Here is an 18713-nt window from a genome sequence, read left to right on the forward strand (position 1 = left end):
AAACTGCCAAGCTGGGGTCAGATGGCCAGCGCCTCATCTGTCTTGAGCCACTCAGCGCGGCTACTTTAATGACTAGTCCATCATACAATGCCTGAGACTAGCACACCAAATTGCAAATAACAATACAATACACAGGTTTTGTGCCACAAAAACCCATTATTTTTTCTTCATTATGCTGTAATTTTAATTGGTTTGATTAATCAACTAAAGAATATCGATCAGTTAGATTAAATTGGCAGCTCTATTAATAATGAAAGTTCAGGAAAAATGTCTAAAGCATTTCAGAGCCGAAGAAAATTTATCTTGTAATGAATGCATGATACATTATTATGGGAAACATGAACATAAACAAGTCATCAGAGGGAAGCCCATTAATTTCGGTATGAGGTATTGCGTTTAAATACTGTCGATGGATATTCAATTTTCATCAAAATTTACCAGGGTAAAACTCCTTATGCAAACGAGCAGTATGACATTGAATTTATAAAAGCTGATAATGACTGACCAGCTACCTGATGACATTTCATATTGCCATTTACATTTTTTTTTTTGGTGACAATTATTTTACTAGTTTCAATTTGTTAGACCATATGCACAGATACGATGCATGAAAATAGAATCCCTGAAGACTGCCCTCTCACACAAAGTATGGAAATGAAGAAAAGGTACTAACGAATGTGCCCACATAAAGGAGGACAATTTATTGCACTCGGTAGGTAGACAATGCAGTTACATGCCTGCCAACTTTCAGAAATCAAAAATAGAAAGATTTTTTAATTATTGGATTTTATCGCGTATAATGCGCCATGGTATCGACGAAAAAGGGCCTACAATTACAAGGCGAATTGACCATTAAATTTAAAATCTTAAACTAAGAAAAGATAAAAATGGTTACAAGAAAATGTAACGAACACGGAACCAAATTCATAATAGTTTCCTTTATCAGACTAACACGAATGGAAATTCAATTTTATAGGTATCTCTCAACACTTGGAGATAACGTTTGTTATGTTTTGTGGCCATAATATGAAGAGAAAATACCAGAAACTGTCACAGACACAGCTCTCTGAAATACTTTCAACTCGTCCAAATTATGAACTAAGAATGAACACAAATGCACTGAAATACGCAAAACTACCACATACAAAATGGATCAAACAGCGTGTGCTAGCCTCTCTCGTTTGTAGGACAATTTCCGTCCCAAATTTCCAGCTTTAAAGCACACACGATGCTATAGTGAGTGAGAAATATGATTCACGAAGACGATGGACGATAAACATGCCAAATAAATACATTTGAAAATGAGGTTGGGTAAATTACACAAGCACACAATTTATCCTAGGGGAAGAGTATTGACCTACCGACGTTATAACCTCCTACAAAAAATAGGATGAATTAAAAATAAATCGAAAAATGAGTTTAAAAAACAAAGTTTCTGGGTAGATCGAAAGCCTTGACAAGTATGCAGTTGTCTCTGCAATTTCAAAATGCCATGGCATTAATCCTGTCACTAACACAGGCAGATACAGTCAAGCAGAAAGTCTTAATGGGCCACCAAATTTTTTTTTGAGAGTACAGGCATTAGAGACGATTGTGGTGGTGTATTTTCAGTTGGCTTTTTGACATCATGCTGCACAATGCTTGGAAACTTTTTCAAAAATCAGGGAGACATACCTCAATTGCAGTTTCAGAGGGAAAAAGTGACAACATACCTCATATGGTTCATGAACCCATTTAGAACTATAGGACAACCGTCAAAGGCACAAGGCTGCACTATCAGTATCTGGTATGTAAATATTTCGTAGACTTCGCAAATTTACTCTTTGAAAATGTCAGTCTCTGTAACATCACTTTCTTTCAGGGTATCTGATGCCATAAGATTAGATGATCATCATCTCGTTCCAGCAAGCTAGCACCATTGATGTGCAAGTGAAACTTGTGAATTACGAGTAAGAATGGAATGTGTAAAGTGCAAGGTTAGCGTGTGTGTTCACTGTTTTGCACAATTTTGCTTCCACTTCTGAAAATCTTCTTGCTTTCAGCTTTTCTATCTGTCATCATAAGGTCAAATCTTGTTCTCTTCCAATCCCGATGGTATTAGGTTTGCGAGGCCTAGGGAGTCTTTCATTTTTGCACCTTTTGTGTCCCTTTTCTTTCACTGATACCTTCATTCTTCTAAGTGCTTGACCCGTTCCATTTTTCATCTGATTAGCGTAAACAGGACGGTTGCCTATTGTACTTCCTCTTGAAACACAACCACCACCACCACCACCACCACCACCACCACAATTCCAGTTTTGTATGAGAGTTATAACCTAAACATACTATGTCCTTTATTGATGAAAGGCATATAGCGCAGTTATTCAGAGCTCTAAAATGCGGTTAGAGGCTTGTGTCCTCTGTAAGTATGGGCAGATCTCGCCTTCGAAAACTGTTTTACAGATCAGAGGAACTTTCGGCTTCATTGTTTCAAACATTCAATGCTGACAACTAATAGTTGCTGTACCAGAATTAGGTAAAGTGGGTTTTAAAGCAAGCTAGTAATTTTACGCGACTGTTAATATCATGATCATAGCCACGTGGCTTCCAGTTTTATGTTTAATCCAAACCAAAAGATATCTTGTGCTAATAACCCCAGGATTTTTCCCCGTAATATAACAATAACTACCATCAAAATACACATATGTTCAATCACATTTTATGTTTATTGAATTTATAAGAAAAACCAAACAAACAAACCTACTAGTCAACCAGCAAATATGTTTCTACTGTGTGAAGTGGAAATGAGAAAGAAAGCAGGCAATGCATCATGCTGGAAGAGTGAACCCTGCATGTCATACCAGACTGTTATGTTATTTTTGGATCAGACTACCCTTTGTGGTCCTTCTGTTTCTTTCAGAGATACCTTTATTCTTTGAAGTGCTTGACGTGTTCCATTTTCCATAAATGTTCTTAAGGATGCATTGCCTAATTCTGTTTCTAGCAACTGAAACTAACACAGCTCACTTTTTGTATAAACTTTAAGCAGTCCTAACAGGAAAATTTTATGAGTTTTTGCATGATCATGTTGATTGTCTTGTTAATAATAAAGAGTTATATGTGAGTCATTTCTGGACATTCGTTATATAAACAGGCTAGTTCTGTTCACAGAGAAAATATGCTACTGAGTGAGGTAGCTACACAGTTTGGATAACGTAGCTATGGGCTTGTGTTTAGGAGATGACAGATTAGAATCCACAGTCAGTAGCCCTGCAGATGGTTTTCCACAGTTCATTTTCACACCAGGCAAATGCTGTGGCTATTATCTTAATTAACGTCAAGCTCACTGCCTTCCCAGTCCTATTCCATCATCACCATACAACTCGTCTGTGATGGCGCGGCATAAAATCCATAGGCAAAAAAAAGTAAACTAAAACACTAACCACAAGCTAACTTCAAACATTTCGTGTAACCATGATGTTTAGTTTTCAAGAGACTGTCAGAATGTATCCACACCATTGGCAAAGTCAATGTTAAAATACAAAATCATAAACTACTTTTCCTCAGAATGAGGATGCCCTAAAATGTGTGCTTTAACATATAAAATAGTTTCCTGAAAAAACCATTAGTTATTTAAAAGAAATTACATTTTTTTTTGCAGGAAACTGAATTTTAAGTTCACATGGCAGGCTTCAATTTTTACAATAGTGTTCAGTCAAGAAGATAAAAAAAATGAGAGTGAATTCTTGATTTTAAGCACATACAATATCTAAAAGTTCAGTACATACCTACCTACACATAAATGAGTGCAATTTTGAAATAGCGGAATATGGTAAAATCAAAACAAGTCTCTGCATGAATCGAACATCTCGCATATACCCATTTCAGGTTTCAGCCCAATTGGTCCACAAGTTTTGCCATGGTTCCACAAGAAACATATCATCTCATTTTTAAGCCATGAAGCAATTTCTGAAATAATAATTTGTTTACTGTAAACTCCCAATATATTAAGATTTAAAAAACTTATAAACCAAAAATTTATCCCTGAGTTGATATATTCTTAACAAAATTTGGTTGAAATACCCATACAAATTCTGTTATAAGTGTACAACAACAAAATAATTTCTCATGCAATAGTGTTCAGTCAAGAAGATGAAAAAGGAAAGAAAAGAAAAAAACCAGAGTGAATTTGCAAAGAGACAAATAGATTTCTATGAATTGGTCATTATCCAATCAGAGATCATTGAAAATGTATTTCTTTAATCTTCTTGTATCCCACTTCAGCCTTGGTTGGCTGATTTTCTTTCGGCAGGTATGGTCTAATTTAGGACAATTGTGGTTCTTATTCAATGATCTTCTTATGCAACATTTACAACTGATCTTTATGATGGAGAACAACCAGCTGAATCAAAGATTTCCTACTGCTTTCTTCCCAAGTTCAAGTTTTCCAATTGCATTTAATGATTACCATCTCTTGTTAGATGATAATCTAAATCAGGTTCCCATGTTCAAGTTTTCCAATTGCATTTAATGATCATCTCTTGTTAGATGATAATCTAAATCAGTCTTTTTATGTTATTTAACAGTTTACAATCAAGTTAATTAAGGTAAGAAAATAACATTCTTGAATCAAACAAAGTATAGCATTTTTTTTTTTTTTGCTATTGGCTTTACGTCGCACCGACACAGGCAGGTCTTATGGCGACGATGGGACCGGAAAGGGCTATGAGTGGGAAGGAAGCGGCCATGGCCTTAATTAAGGTACAGCCCCAGCATTTGCCTGGTGTGAGAATGGGAAACCACGGAAAACCATCTTCAGGGCTGCCGACAGTGGGGTTCGAACCCACTATCTCCTGAATACTGGATACTGACCACACTTAAGCAACTGCAGCTATCACGCTCGGTAGTATAGCATTTACATATCTGCCAACTTTACAAAACCAAAAATCAGGAGATTTTGATTTTTAAATCAGGAAAAATCAGGAGAAATCAGGAGATACAATTGGTCAAAATTGCTTATTCTACATGTCTTGCGCAACACAGTACTACGATATATTTATAACACTTATTGTCTCAAAGCCCGACTGTTGCTATACGAGGCTACAAGGCTAAAAATTACACATCTCTATTCCCTCACAGGAAGTGCGTGAGTGGGATGATCGGTCTCTGATAAGCCTACCGAAAATAGTATGAACTCATGCTCCAGATGTGTGAATCAGTCATGCACTTAGCAAATGCATAGATTAATATATTGCATCAAGCACCCGCGCAATTATGCGAAGCGCAATGCTATTTGGATCAAATAACTAGCTGATGTACCCGTGCTTCACTACGGAATTCTCAGGAAGACTGTCCTTATAGTTTTCCCAACTGAAGTCAACATTTCATTACGACAACGCCAGTATGAATGTCGTGATTAAAAGCAATGATTTCATACGAAATATTCGATAAAATGAAAACAGCACATTTTCTCACTTTTAGCGAAAGGTACTACAGTGTCAATCTAACAGTTCAAAGTTTCAGAGCTAGAATGACCAGGCTGCAGACAGCCGCAAACACTCTTGTGTAATTATTCTGTTTAAGTGTGCACACTGTTCATTCAAATCACTACCTCCGAGTAGGGATCGAATAGCTGGAATACTATGATGATCCAGTGTGTAACGTACCAGTAGTATCAGAAAATTTATAAACCAGAAGAATGGCATGCTAAAGAAGAGAGATCTAACTCCCCACTCCCCAGCTTCTTCCCGCCAGTATTCAGGCAGGCTGTTATACTTGAAACCCAGCAGTAATCCCGTCTATCGTAGATAAATGGCAGCAGAATACACAAAGCACATCACAACAAACAATGGTCAATGTAATGCTATTGTTGATCAATTTTATGAGCTTTCTATATTGGAGGCCTTCACATTTAGTTTTCTTCTGAATATGTGATATTAGAGCATCTAATGTAAAGTGAGTCGTCCTTTCTTTCATGACTCCCTCTTGTGGTATTATTCAAGCGATCGTTCCTTCATGACTTTCTTCATTATTATAATCTTCAAAATTTAATCACCATCACCACCAATATTATTGTAGTCAGAACAGTAAAACTGAATAAGCAAATTATCACAAAAATAATTTATTCTATTATTACCACCTATTCAATACAAGCCACGTGCTTCGTGGATGAAATCTACATAATACTATATACACTTCTCAGGGACATGTTTCGCCCCTTGTTAACGGCATCATCAGCCTGTAGGTAACCTTAAGGTCAAATGTCTGAAACATTATCTATTCATATATGGATTACAATGAAAAGTATGTTACACATTAATCCATGTATGAATAGATAATGTTTCAGACATATGAACTTAAGGTTACCTAAAGGTTGATGATGCCCTTAACAAGGGGCAAAAAATGTCCCTGAGAAGTGTAAGTTATACGAATCAATCATGAGAAGTGTCTCTTGCAAAACTGAATAAGACAAATAATCGGAAATTGCATTCTCTGTAACTTTTGTTATGTAGTATTTTTCAATATGACCACTAAGATAGGTAATTTTTAAAAAATGTTGGCACCTTCCCCTAAACTACCATTTTGAACAGAGTGAATAAAATTATTTATAGCATAGACTGTAGTTCCTTATTCCCTGACTTTACATACAATTCTGTTCACCCATTTTCTCGTACATCGGCGCTGATATGGACTTAGCAAAAAAAAAAAAAAAAAATCTAAATTCATGAATATCTCTGTTATCACAGCCGGTACGGTAAAAATGTATAAGACATAAATGATAGGAAATTTAATAATATATAACTTTAGTTATGTAGTATTTATAATTAGGGCCAATAATAACATAAATATTTGAGAATTAAATTTTAGGCCTTCCCCTAAACTACCATTTCACTCAGCGCGAATAACATTATTTATGGCCTAGATTGTAGCAACTTATTCCCCGACGTTATATACCGATTTTCATTAAATTCTCTTCAGCCGTTTTCTCGTGATGAGCCTGCGCACGTACAGACAGACAGACAGACAGACAGAAATTACGGAAAATTAAAACTTATTTCTCCTTGTTAATATGGCCACGACCGGTACGGAAATATCATTCTTTTTAAATTCTGAGCAATGTACAGACAAAACATTTTATTTATATTGAGATAATTTAAAATTAGTCAGAATTGTCTCCAAATGGCTTCTAAAATCTCTAGAAAAGTCACCCGTCGTTATCATTGAAATTATGTCACTATATTACTAAGAAAGCGACTAGTCTCTAGAATCGACCAAAGAGGATGGAATCGACTAGACTGACGTGAACGAACACGAACATAGCACGCGAGAACGAGAGATTGACAATCGATATGCGCGTCGCGATATACAGGTTTCAATAAACATCGCACATTCGCGCACATTTCTCGCATTAATAAACTTCGATATTTCGTTTGAAAGCGGCCATTGAGCGAAGGACTTCCGGCCACTGACGTAAAAAAGCTGAAATGGAGGGATTTGAAAACAAATGTTTGAAGTTCACCAAAAAATCGGGAGAAAAGATAGAATATTCGGGAGGCGGGAAAAACTGTCGAAAATCGGGAGTCTCCCGCCTGAATCGGGAAAGTTGGCAGGTATGCATTTAACATCAATACTGAATAAACATACATTTTTGTTCACATGAAGATTGAAGTAAGATACTCCGTGAGGAAGAGAAAAGTGCAGTACATCAGTGCCCAAAAAGCGTTGATTATGAACACATTTGTTTTGGCCCGACTCATTCTCGAAATTAAAAAGAGATTAAATCTCTTTTGGTATACCATTGTTACATTTCTCCTTCCTCATATCGTGATCTATTTTTATAGAAGTAATGGAGCTGGCATGAGAAAACTTGTTTCATTATTAGCTCCATGAACAAGATTAAATGTGAAGCCTTTAGAGGCATTATAGTCTTGTTACATATCCTGAAGCAGCTGGAAAAGATAATAGGGAAGACACTAGGAAAAGAAGTAGAACCTATACTAGAAGACCACCACCACAAAAGGCTAGGAATATTTGTTGTTAAAATACAAATAGGTGGTTTAATCAGGCTCAGTTTGGTGGTATTTGAAGGGGCTCAAATATGCCAGCATCACATTTTTATTTAAATTCTAGCACCCATCTCCAAAAACCATTAAAGTAGTTACTAGGGCATAAAAACAATACTATTATTATTAGACACAAGCACAACCGCAGTTCAGCCCACACTGAAGTCAAAATTAGAAATCTGATTCAACAGTGATGGCAATAATAATTGCCTCTAATCATCCTCTCTGTCAAGGTTCATCTCGCTTGCACCATTAATGTGTATTAATAACGATTTTCACCCTAATCAACCCAGCTGTATCATAATCAGCATGCGAACCCTCCAGACTGTATGCTTGAAAAGTTCCTTAAACAAGTATAATTGCAATTATCTGGCAAAATGTTAAGAGTTAAGAAGAAAATACGTATGGACATCTTTGTAGGAAATTTAATTTTAAATGGTTTATATGTTCCTTCCTTGATATGACTAATATTTTACCCAATACATTGGTTATTGGAAAAAACCTGTGCCAAAACTCACGAGACATACTCCCCACCCCTGGAAAACTCCTAGACTAAGGAGAAAATGCACATGAACTTTTCTTGTAGAAAACTGAATTCTACGTAGATTTTTAATACAACTAACAGTTCAGACAGCAAATACAACCTCTGCTACCAATTTGGTACCTCAGCTACAGCAGTAACAATAAACAAGGCACGAACAGAGTTAAAGGGGGAAGGTAAGAGCAAACTACACAATATAAGAAATCACTACACACTCGGAACAGTAGCTGGCATTACGCGATCTCCAACAAAACATGTATGTAAACATCAGTAGGGCCAACTAGTGAACAACAAACCGGGAAGGCCTGGACATGGCTTAGATAGCGGATTCCGAAATAAATGGCCATGATCCTTAGATCTGAAGAATATTATTTACCAAATAATTTTACAAATACATTTCACATACAATTCCGAGGTGCGAGCTATAAGTTCAGTGATGTACATAGCTTATTTCGTAGCAGTGTAAATTCAAATCTCAAATCAACTATACATCTATTTACCAATGTAGTTGTACAATGCAATATACAGTGATGTGAAAAAGGTTATCCAAAACTTAGCGTACCTAAGGTGATACAGAACTACCAGAGGCAAACCCCAAGGGAAATAATATTAAACTACACTCTACATATTTTAGTGAAACAAGAAATGGGAATGCCTCGGAAACGAACAGGTAAGCCTAGCTGAAAAACTAAAGCGTCATACGTAACTAATTTGGTGAATCTAGGCGAGGTTAGGGCAGACTCCTGTATGAAAAGCAAATCGGAACATTACGGAAATTTTAGCAGGAACGGAATTCAAGAGTGCTTACCCGAGGAGAGTGCCATCCCGGAAACTGGGGGACATCATCCAGGAAAGTCTCAGATACAAAATTTCTTACTTGCTCTATTTTTATTAAAACTACCTGCTACCCTGACAAGCCAACATAATTATATACAGCCAATAATAATCTGGAAGAAATAAGCTTTCTAATGGTGAAAGAATATTGTAATCGGCTTAGCGGTTCCAAAGATTACCCTTCACCTAAAAACCAACTTACAAACTTTCTCTTTTTATATTATTAATATGGATTATAATATTTTTAGAATGGATATGTCTTATGGTACTGTTCCAAGGATGAATGTGTGTGTTTCGCAAGGTTTAACCCATTAACTGGGGAGCACACGAAGCAGTAACTCCATTCTGATGGGGACAAATTTTTGTAACTCGAAAAATATTCACACTCACTCCATAGGCTTCTTAGGGATATGAAGTTCCGTGCCGATCTCTCAATCCTCTTCCATCCTTTGCGATCTTGAGCCTGCTCTTCCCAGTTATCAATTTGGAGAGTCCAGCATACCCTGTTGATCTCTTTCTTCCAGGTGCTTCAGGGTCTCGAAGTTCTTTTCCCATTAACAGATCCCTTGTATAGATCTACTGGTGCTCTGTTATTTTGCATCCTTAGTACATGTCCATCCCAGCGCAATTTGTTGGATTCTATCACACTCATTATAGTGTGTTGTTGAGAGAGGGTGTATATCTCATAATTAGATCTTTTCTGCCAGCTTTGAGAGATAGGATCATACCATGGGACAAATATTTTTCTATAAACTTTATTCTCAAAGACTTGAAACTGCTGCTGCTCTTTCTTGGTTATACTCCATGTCTCGGAACCATACAAAAGTAATGGTAGAATGATTGTATTGTATATAATCATTTTTCAATCCTTGTTAAAAACTTTTAAGCCTAATATAGAGCTCATACTGTATAGTGAAACGCCTTATTTGCATTCTTAATTCTAGCTTCGTGTTCCTGTTGCCTTCAGTTTTGCTCATCAATTAATACAACAAGGAATTTAAACTCCTCTACTCTTTTAAATACATATTTCCCAATCTTCAAAGGCAATCTGTCAACTTCCTCATGATACGGTCTCTGTACAATCATGTAATGTGTCTTAATCGTTTACCTGTAAGCCAATTTTTGCTGCCATTTTCTCTAGTTCCATAAATAACTGCCTAATTTCTAATTCACTGCGGCAAATAAGAATAATATCATCCGCATATGCAAAAAATTTATGTTGTCTCCCCAATATGATGCCAGCAAGTACAAGAGCTAATTTCCTGATAATCTTCTCCAGTGCAATGTTGAATAGAAGAAGAGATAGTGCATCCCCTTGTCTCAGTCCAGTTTTATTCTGGAAGAAACTTGATTTTCTGCCCTTGGGCAAAACACAGCTAACATTACCATCCATACACAGTTTGCACACGTTAATTTTATGGGAAAGCCAAACTCCATCATGATGTTCCACAGCCCTTCTCTATGGATTGAGTTATATGCCTTGAAGAAATCAATGAAGAGATAATGAACCAACTCCTTGTGTTCCAACACCTTATCATTAATAGTCTTAATTACAAATATGTTGTCTGTAGTGGATCTGTTACTACAAAAACTGTTCTGATAATCCACAATAACATTTTCAGCAAATGGTTTTAAACGCTGTAAAAGAATGACAGAATTTCGTAGGCTGTGTTTACAAGAGATATACCATGATAATTTTGAAGCTCTCCCTTATCCCTTCTGTATAGTTCCTCAACATCTACATTCTTAGACTGTAGACACTTCTTTCGCCATACTGCCACTTCATTAACTGCATCCTGACGTGCCTCATCGAACCATTTCTTTTTCTTACTAACACCTTTTGGTATCACTTTCATTGTTATTGGTGTCACGATTTGTTTCGCGTTACTCCACATTTGTTCACAAACTTAGTCATTTGTTTCATCAATGTCTTCTGTAGGATCCTCTCCCAGAATATCAAATCTGTTTGTAATTTCCACATTATACTTTCACCTTCATTCCGCCTGCTTCAGTTTCAGTGTTAACTTTGCATCTTTCCTCAGTCTGTGACTTACAAGAGGTTTTTAATTTAATTTTAATCAAATAAATTCAAGAAACCATAGAAATGTTGAAATACTTGATAATATGCTACATACCGTACATCCTAATTCTGACATAGAAATTTGTTTATTCGCCCATTCATTAATATTTAGGGGCGTTTTAGTTTTTGAGCAAAAACGACCAAAGTCTCGTACTAGCTTATGTATATTACAAATATAAATTTCTTCTCAGAATATCTTTATTTTCATATTAATTTCAGGATTTTTTTTTTAAATGTACACTATAAATACATTTTATCATAAACTAATCTACTAATTTCTAAAATAAATGCCTTAGGTGAGAGTGAGTACTTACAATTGTAGCCTGGTTCTAACAGTTTTCTACAAATTACTTCTTTATCACAATGAATTTACACATCGGGACTGATTTCACTAATTATATTATTTACATTTTTGCACAGTTTGCCTCTCGCACACTGTTTTTACACTTCTTGTATGTGATAAGCACGGAACTGCAGGGAGAGCGACATCACAGTCGCTACACCTGTGGATTGTTTCAAGTCTCTTTTCTCCAGACACACCACGCTCCTCTTCACATCATGCTGCCTTTTTCCCGGTGGTGGATTCACATCAGGAAAATGCCTACCGCTGAATCTTTGTGAGAGCAGCAGGAAGAGGTCTAAGTGAAAGGACAGGCATAGATTCAGCGGGGGTTGATCCTGTGTACTTTTCGAGGATTTTATCAATGATGTGTATTCTGAAGTGCAGATGATTGAATTTTCCTCCATGCTGTCAGAAAATGATGAATGAATTGAATGCTAGGAGGTCCAGAAGATGCCGGAAAATATTATGGTAGTATTTCTTCATCCGTTTCCTTGCTGTGGAGTACGTAATGACTTACTGATCGGAAAGATTAACTCTCCCCATGGAATCATTGTAGTCAATGCAAACTACAGGTTTCTCTTTAGTTTTGTCCTGTCCTCCAATAGGGACAGTTCGCATTTCTGCATCGTGGATACTACTGAGCACGCAAACAACTCTTGTCCTTCCATTTTAGGACCCTAAGTTTCTTTTGATAAGCAGCTGTTACCTCTCCTTTTTCAGCTTAGGGACATTTTTCTGGTTGGTTCTTATTGTACCCACTGCATCAGTATCAAGGTCATTTAGCAGGTCGCATAATTCAGGGCTGCTTTCACTCCTATCAGGTATCCTTGTTTCAGTAGATTATCTGCCAGAGTACACACAATTCTCATCGGCTTAGAAGACTGTGACACATCGATGTCATGGACTTCATTGTTGAGTTCTGTTGATTTTCCAGTGTACCATAACATACTCCACACATAACCCATTTACACTTCGCAAATTTTGTAAGATTCCTTTCAGAACCGAGACCTTTTGTTTGGATTGTATACCTTCCAACCAAGGCGACCTTTCCATAGAGGCAGGCTTTCGTCTATGGATAGCTTGTCATCCGGGATGTAAGCCTCTTGAAACATTTTCACAAACTGATCGAAGACTGGATTTACATTGTACAGTTTGGGAGCCATCTTCCCATCATATGCCTCATTGTCAGAAAAACGGACAAATTTTAGTAAAGGAAAACCTCTTTTCCGTCAGAATGTCATAAAATGTGGGCAGGGCCAGTAACTTGTTACGAGAAAAATAATGTCCCATCGTAGGTTTGTGGATAATCCCTTGAAGAAGCAAAGGCCTGCATAAAAGTTTTATTTCATTCTTATTTGTAGGAATCCAGTCTTTTTCCCCTACTCCTCCATTCTATTTTGCTCATCAGTGTTTTCCCACAAATTTTCTGTTGAGCATAAATATTACTTTGCTCAGCAATATACTGACAGATAGAATCATCCACAAACAGTTCGTAAATATACTCTGGAGTCTTTACATCCAAGAACTGTCCTTCTACTCCAGGAATGAATTTTGCTGGAAATCTACTTCTTTTCTAGCTATATTCTATCCACGTAATAGGCCCCGACATATTGCTGTCGTTTGAGTCTGCCTGTGTATCTCCATTGTCACTGACGTCACCCGAGGTGTCACTTTCGAGCCCGCAACCATTCGCTGTGATAGCATCAGAATGCTGTCCTGTACTTGTGTCTCCTTTACCAGAGAATGAATTATCTTCACTATCTGAATTCGTCGTCCTCGTCGCTAAACTCCAACATTTCATGTACAAGTGAGCACAAGTTGTCATCACATAATTCTTAACTCAACATCGTTTAGAAGACATTATTATGACTGAAAAGTACTCTAATGAAACAACAGAAGTGCAATGCATCTGTAAATTCAAATTCACTCTTCGCCGTAATTACTCCTTTTCACACCGATATACTATACAGTTCCCAGTCTCATAAAACACTAAAGCATTCGAGTAAGCACGTAGTAAGAACACATCTGATTACTTCCCGCGTGAGATGAACACACAGCGCGCTTTTGCACGGAAGCAAATTTTGTTAAATGACATACAGCTCTGTCCACTCTGTTTCTATCAACCGGAAGTTCTTACTAAAAATACCACCTGATGACAGGGGCATGCAGATAACGAAGAACAAATTTCATAACTCTGGATAAGCTCCGAGTCGAGGAAGAAAATAAAACAGCAGCGTATGATTGAAGTCGCTCTCCCCACCTGGCTGGTTATTTCCTCGAGCGACTTCAGTCAGGCTCCCCAGTATATGGGTTAATAAAAAGGCCAAATGTTTTTGGTTGTAAATCACATTAACTATATTTTCATGGTTTTCGGAGAATCCAAGGTGGCAGAATTTTGTCCTGCATGAGGAGTTCTATGTGCCAGTAAATCTATCAACAAAAGGCTGATGTATATGAGCACTTTCAAATACCACCGGCCTGAGTCAGGATAAAATCGGCCAAGTTAGGCTCAGAAGGCCAGCGCTCCACCATATGAGCTACTCAACCTGGCTTTGTAAGATTTGAAGGTACCAACCTTCTTGACTAAAACTTAAGATACAACACCATAAAATTTATACAGTAATTGTATCAAAATAAGTAATGAAAGATCAAAATGAAAGGAGTCTAGTGAGATAGTGCATTGCTATCTCTCCTAAGGAGAAGATTGTAAAATCCATAGATAATTTTAATGCATTTGACAAAACTGTTAACACTTTAAAACCTTTAGTACATGCCAGGTATAATAAATATTAGCCCCACTTATTAGTTTTCCAATTAATATTTTGGAAAGTAAAGTAATATCAGTGATTTTATGATTTACTACATAACATGCGCTGAAGTAATCAGTGATTTAATGATTTGGTACATAATGTGTACAGAGAAGTAATCAAGTAAGAATACTTGACAAAACAACGTTAATTTTTAAATGCTTCACCACTTAGGAGCAACAGTCAATGGTATTCTCCAGGAAAGTTGAAATGAGTTACTTGTATCACATTGCTCATAGAGTCAATAAGTTTTTTCTTGAACAAATTACTTTATTATTCACTACCACAACAATAAAAGTCTTTTAAGAAGACGAGATCTATTCACCTCTAAGCAACATGGACATACAGCTCTTAAATACCAGTGTATTAAATTTCAATCTACGACTAACATCGTCGACAGATGTCTCAGAATTTCTAAGATGAAAATTCTAAGCACTTTGTCATACAGGAAAATATAGGAAGGAAAAAAAAAAACCCATTCAGATATGGATAACTTTAATAAAATAATCAAAGAAATAAAACAAAGGAGGGAGAAAATTGATGTAAAAATGAAGTACCAAAATAAACATGTCACAAAATGGTAGAAACACAATATAAAAAATGGTGACAATAATGGGAATCAATCTACAAACTCCAAGACTAGTAGTAGTTTTGAATCTATAATTTTAAGGGAAAATTCAACTTTTTCATGTAACATTTTATTAATGGTGAAGGATGAATACTCCAAGTAGTTGAACTTTCATGATATCTGTAAGTTGCATCCAACAAAACCAAATGTCAATAAGTGAAAGCAATACAATCCATTAAACCATCTGTATTTCCTGCTTTCACAGCTTTATATAACAATATTTTGAAAAGCCCACCTTTTTATTCTACAAAAAAAAAACAACAAAATAACCAAAGTAACAACTTTTAAGCTGTTGGCTTTCAACCTCTATATCACGCCGCCTTTGAATACTTCAGAAACAAATTACCGTATGTTCTCACATAATTAACACAGCTCAATTTCCTTGGTTCAAAGAGTGGAAAAAGAAAGGTTTGCATATTTTCTCGATGATTTACTGCACAGTTTGGATGAGTTTCAAAATAAAGATGTCAAGTAGCAGCCTTCCTATTGTGAAACCTGGCTTTCCAAATTCTGTGCAACTTCCTGTTCCACTGCATTTGTTTAATGAATGAATCAGCGCAGGCCTGACCAGTCACATTCTATTCCAGTCTGGTAGAAAAATGTTTTATGAGTGTTTTGAGTGCTTGACTGTTCTGTGATCTCAAAAATGTTTGTTAATCCATAAGGAGGGAGTATTCAAGTGATACTGTATCATATAAACTTGCAGTTATAAGTTACACCAAAACAGAATGGTAAAAGGGCAATGGGCTGTAGGTATTCCATGTGTGAGTGCAACAGGGGCTACTGGTGGTAACAGAAAAATGCACTTCAAGCGATCAACAAGTCTTACAAAGCATTTTGCAACCCAAAAAGTGGTAAGCTTCCACAAGTAGAGGAGGATCTGCAGATGTATATGTTTTCTTTATGGAACAATGGATATACCATTTCTCAAAAAATGTCTTATTTTAAAGGATAAGAAAGAGCTGCAGCACAAGGAATCAATCTCGGATTTTATGGTTAGCCGAGGCTGGAAAATTAACTTTATGAAGATACATGGACTTCCTCTTTGATGAAGATCATTAAGCCGAATGATTTCAACAAAAAATGTCACAGATTTTCAATGATTTGTAATTGGGAAGCAGAAAGTGAAGAAATATTTGCTTTCCCAAACACGAAACACAGATCCAATGCCAATCAGTATGGATATGTCACAAAGTTCAACAATCGATACGAAAGGGGTATCGAGTGTTATTGTACTGGAAGCAAAAAGCTATGTACTACAATGCTTGCTGTAATATCTGATGGCAGAAAGCTTCAAACTTACGTTGTTCTGAAACAAAGACGAAAAAAATAAAATTTCCGTGAGGGATTCACGTTCGTATCTAAGAAAAAGGGTGGATGAACACGTCACTTGTACAAGATTGGATACAAACAGTTCGGGGAAATAGAGCGGGTGTTCTCCTTTGACGCCAGCTTTCTTTCCTTTTCATCATGTCACCATGAAAATCAAGAAATTACTGAAAAATTATGAAAACTGATTTGGCAGCGATTCCTAGTGGATTCACATCAGTAATTCAGCCCTTGAATGATTAAATAAATAAATAAACCATTTAAGGACAATGTATGAGAACTATCAGTGCTGGATAATGGAAAGTATGCACATACTTGCTCCAACCGGCAAGATTTGGAAACCATCTGCGGAACGCCTTCATGAGTGGATATCACACGCTTAGGACAGGATTTCTTTGCAGGTGATAAAAAAGAGCTTAGGGAAAATGGGAATCTCGAATATGTTAAGACAGGAGTGATGATAACTACTTATGGAGGGATGTGAGCAGTGATAACAGCAGCAATTCTTCCTGCAATGCCGGTAGTGATGTCAAAGGCGGTACCCTATAACAATGAAGACTTTTGCAGGTACGTCATTATTACTTCTGTGATTGGTGCTTTAGCTAATTCATATTTATTGCATTTCAGGTCAAATGATCAGTTCGCAACAGGAAGAATATTTTCCAGAAAACATACTTCAAACCTGTGTACTCAATATGTAAAGTATTGAATTTGTCCCATGTACTCAATTCAACTGTTCAGTAGAAAAGTTATGCCATAATTTTATGTCAAATGAACGAGTTGAACCAATTGTGTGTATGGTATAATGTATAATATATTTTTTAATATCTGAATTCCTTAAATGATTTATGCATCCAAATTCTTCGCTGGTATTTTTTGTAAAAAGTATATTTCAATTATGCGAGAAAATACGTTAATGAATGTTCTGTGTTCAATCTCATTCTAAATTCCTACAAAAATAAGATTCTCATACCAATGTTCAGTATTACAAAGATAACTGGAAATGACTTGTTTTGCATAGTCCAATCTGCATTGAAACAAATTCAATACTTTATATATCCTCATATAAACAGGATGCACCTTGAAAAGGCTGTAATATATTGATCAATTTATCATTGCCAGCACTTCTAAATCAGATAATAAACACCTAATAACTTTTTTAAGTTCAATTGTCTATGCAAAACTCTGTCAATTTAACTTATTAGAGTAGTATTAAGTCAGCTTTTATAATTAAATTAATAATCAGAGGGTGAAGCTGCAAACTTAAAAAGTGGTTTCTGGGTGCTAATCTATGACAAGTGTCGAAGCATAAAACATGTTAGGGAGTTCTGGTTATTGTCCTAGTCCATTAAAATACTTCATGAATCAAATATGACAACATTCATCCTCATTACTCATTCACATATCGAACAAGTCTAGATGCAGGGAGAAGTATATGTAAAGTAACAAATAACAATTTGAGGCCTATTCTGAAGATGAACATGGATCTTCACTGCCTTCAGCAGCTGAGCCTGTTTCTTCCGACACATCGCTTGAACCACCTGCAGCTTCAGAAGTTCCTTGATGAACTGTAAAAGAAAAAAAGAAAAAATAATGAAGTTCTTAATAGGGAAATAAATAATTAGTACAAAAGATAATTTAGGGTTAGATGAGAATGAGGAAATGTGGGAGGGAGGAATCACTGATGCGATTGGTACCTTACTTAAAAACCAAACCCCATGGCGTAACGGCCCTGAAGGGCCATGACCTATCAAGCGACAGCTGCTCAGCCCGAAGGCCTGCAGATTATGAGGTGTTGTATGGTCAGCATGACTAATCCTCTCCACCATTATTCTTGGCTTCCTAGATTGGGGTAACCATCTCATCAGATAGCTCCTCAATTGTAATCACGTAGGCTAACTGGACCTTGAACCAGCCCTCAGATCCAGGTAAAAATCCCCGACGTGGTTCGGAATCAAACCCAGGGCCTCCAGGTAAGAGACAGGCACCCTACCCCTATACCGCGGGGCTGCGATATCTTAGTTAACTTGTAATTATTTACAGTACGTGCGGATATACTGTAAGCATCCATCCTGTTGTGTGTAGGGGCTATTGCATCAAGAACATTTA

The 18713-nt window shown here is 36.6% G+C and overlaps 1 protein-coding gene across 1 annotated transcript in view; it reads right to left on the bottom strand.

Annotated features, from left to right (window-relative positions):
* Positions 1-15125: 15125 nt before the first annotated feature.
* Rchy1 (Ring finger and CHY zinc finger domain containing 1) overlaps positions 15126-18713 on the bottom strand; it is a 210453-nt gene continuing 206865 nt past the window's right edge. Inside the window, exon 7 of the mRNA XM_067145639.2 lies at positions 15126-18172. Within this exon, the coding sequence (XP_067001740.1) occupies positions 18069-18172 (104 nt within the window). The 3' untranslated portion in view covers positions 15126-18068. The remainder of the gene's footprint in view (positions 18173-18713) is intronic.

Source organism: Anabrus simplex, chromosome 4 (genome assembly GCF_040414725.1).
Source record: "Anabrus simplex isolate iqAnaSimp1 chromosome 4, ASM4041472v1, whole genome shotgun sequence".
Lineage (NCBI taxonomy): Eukaryota > Metazoa > Arthropoda > Insecta > Orthoptera > Tettigoniidae > Anabrus > Anabrus simplex.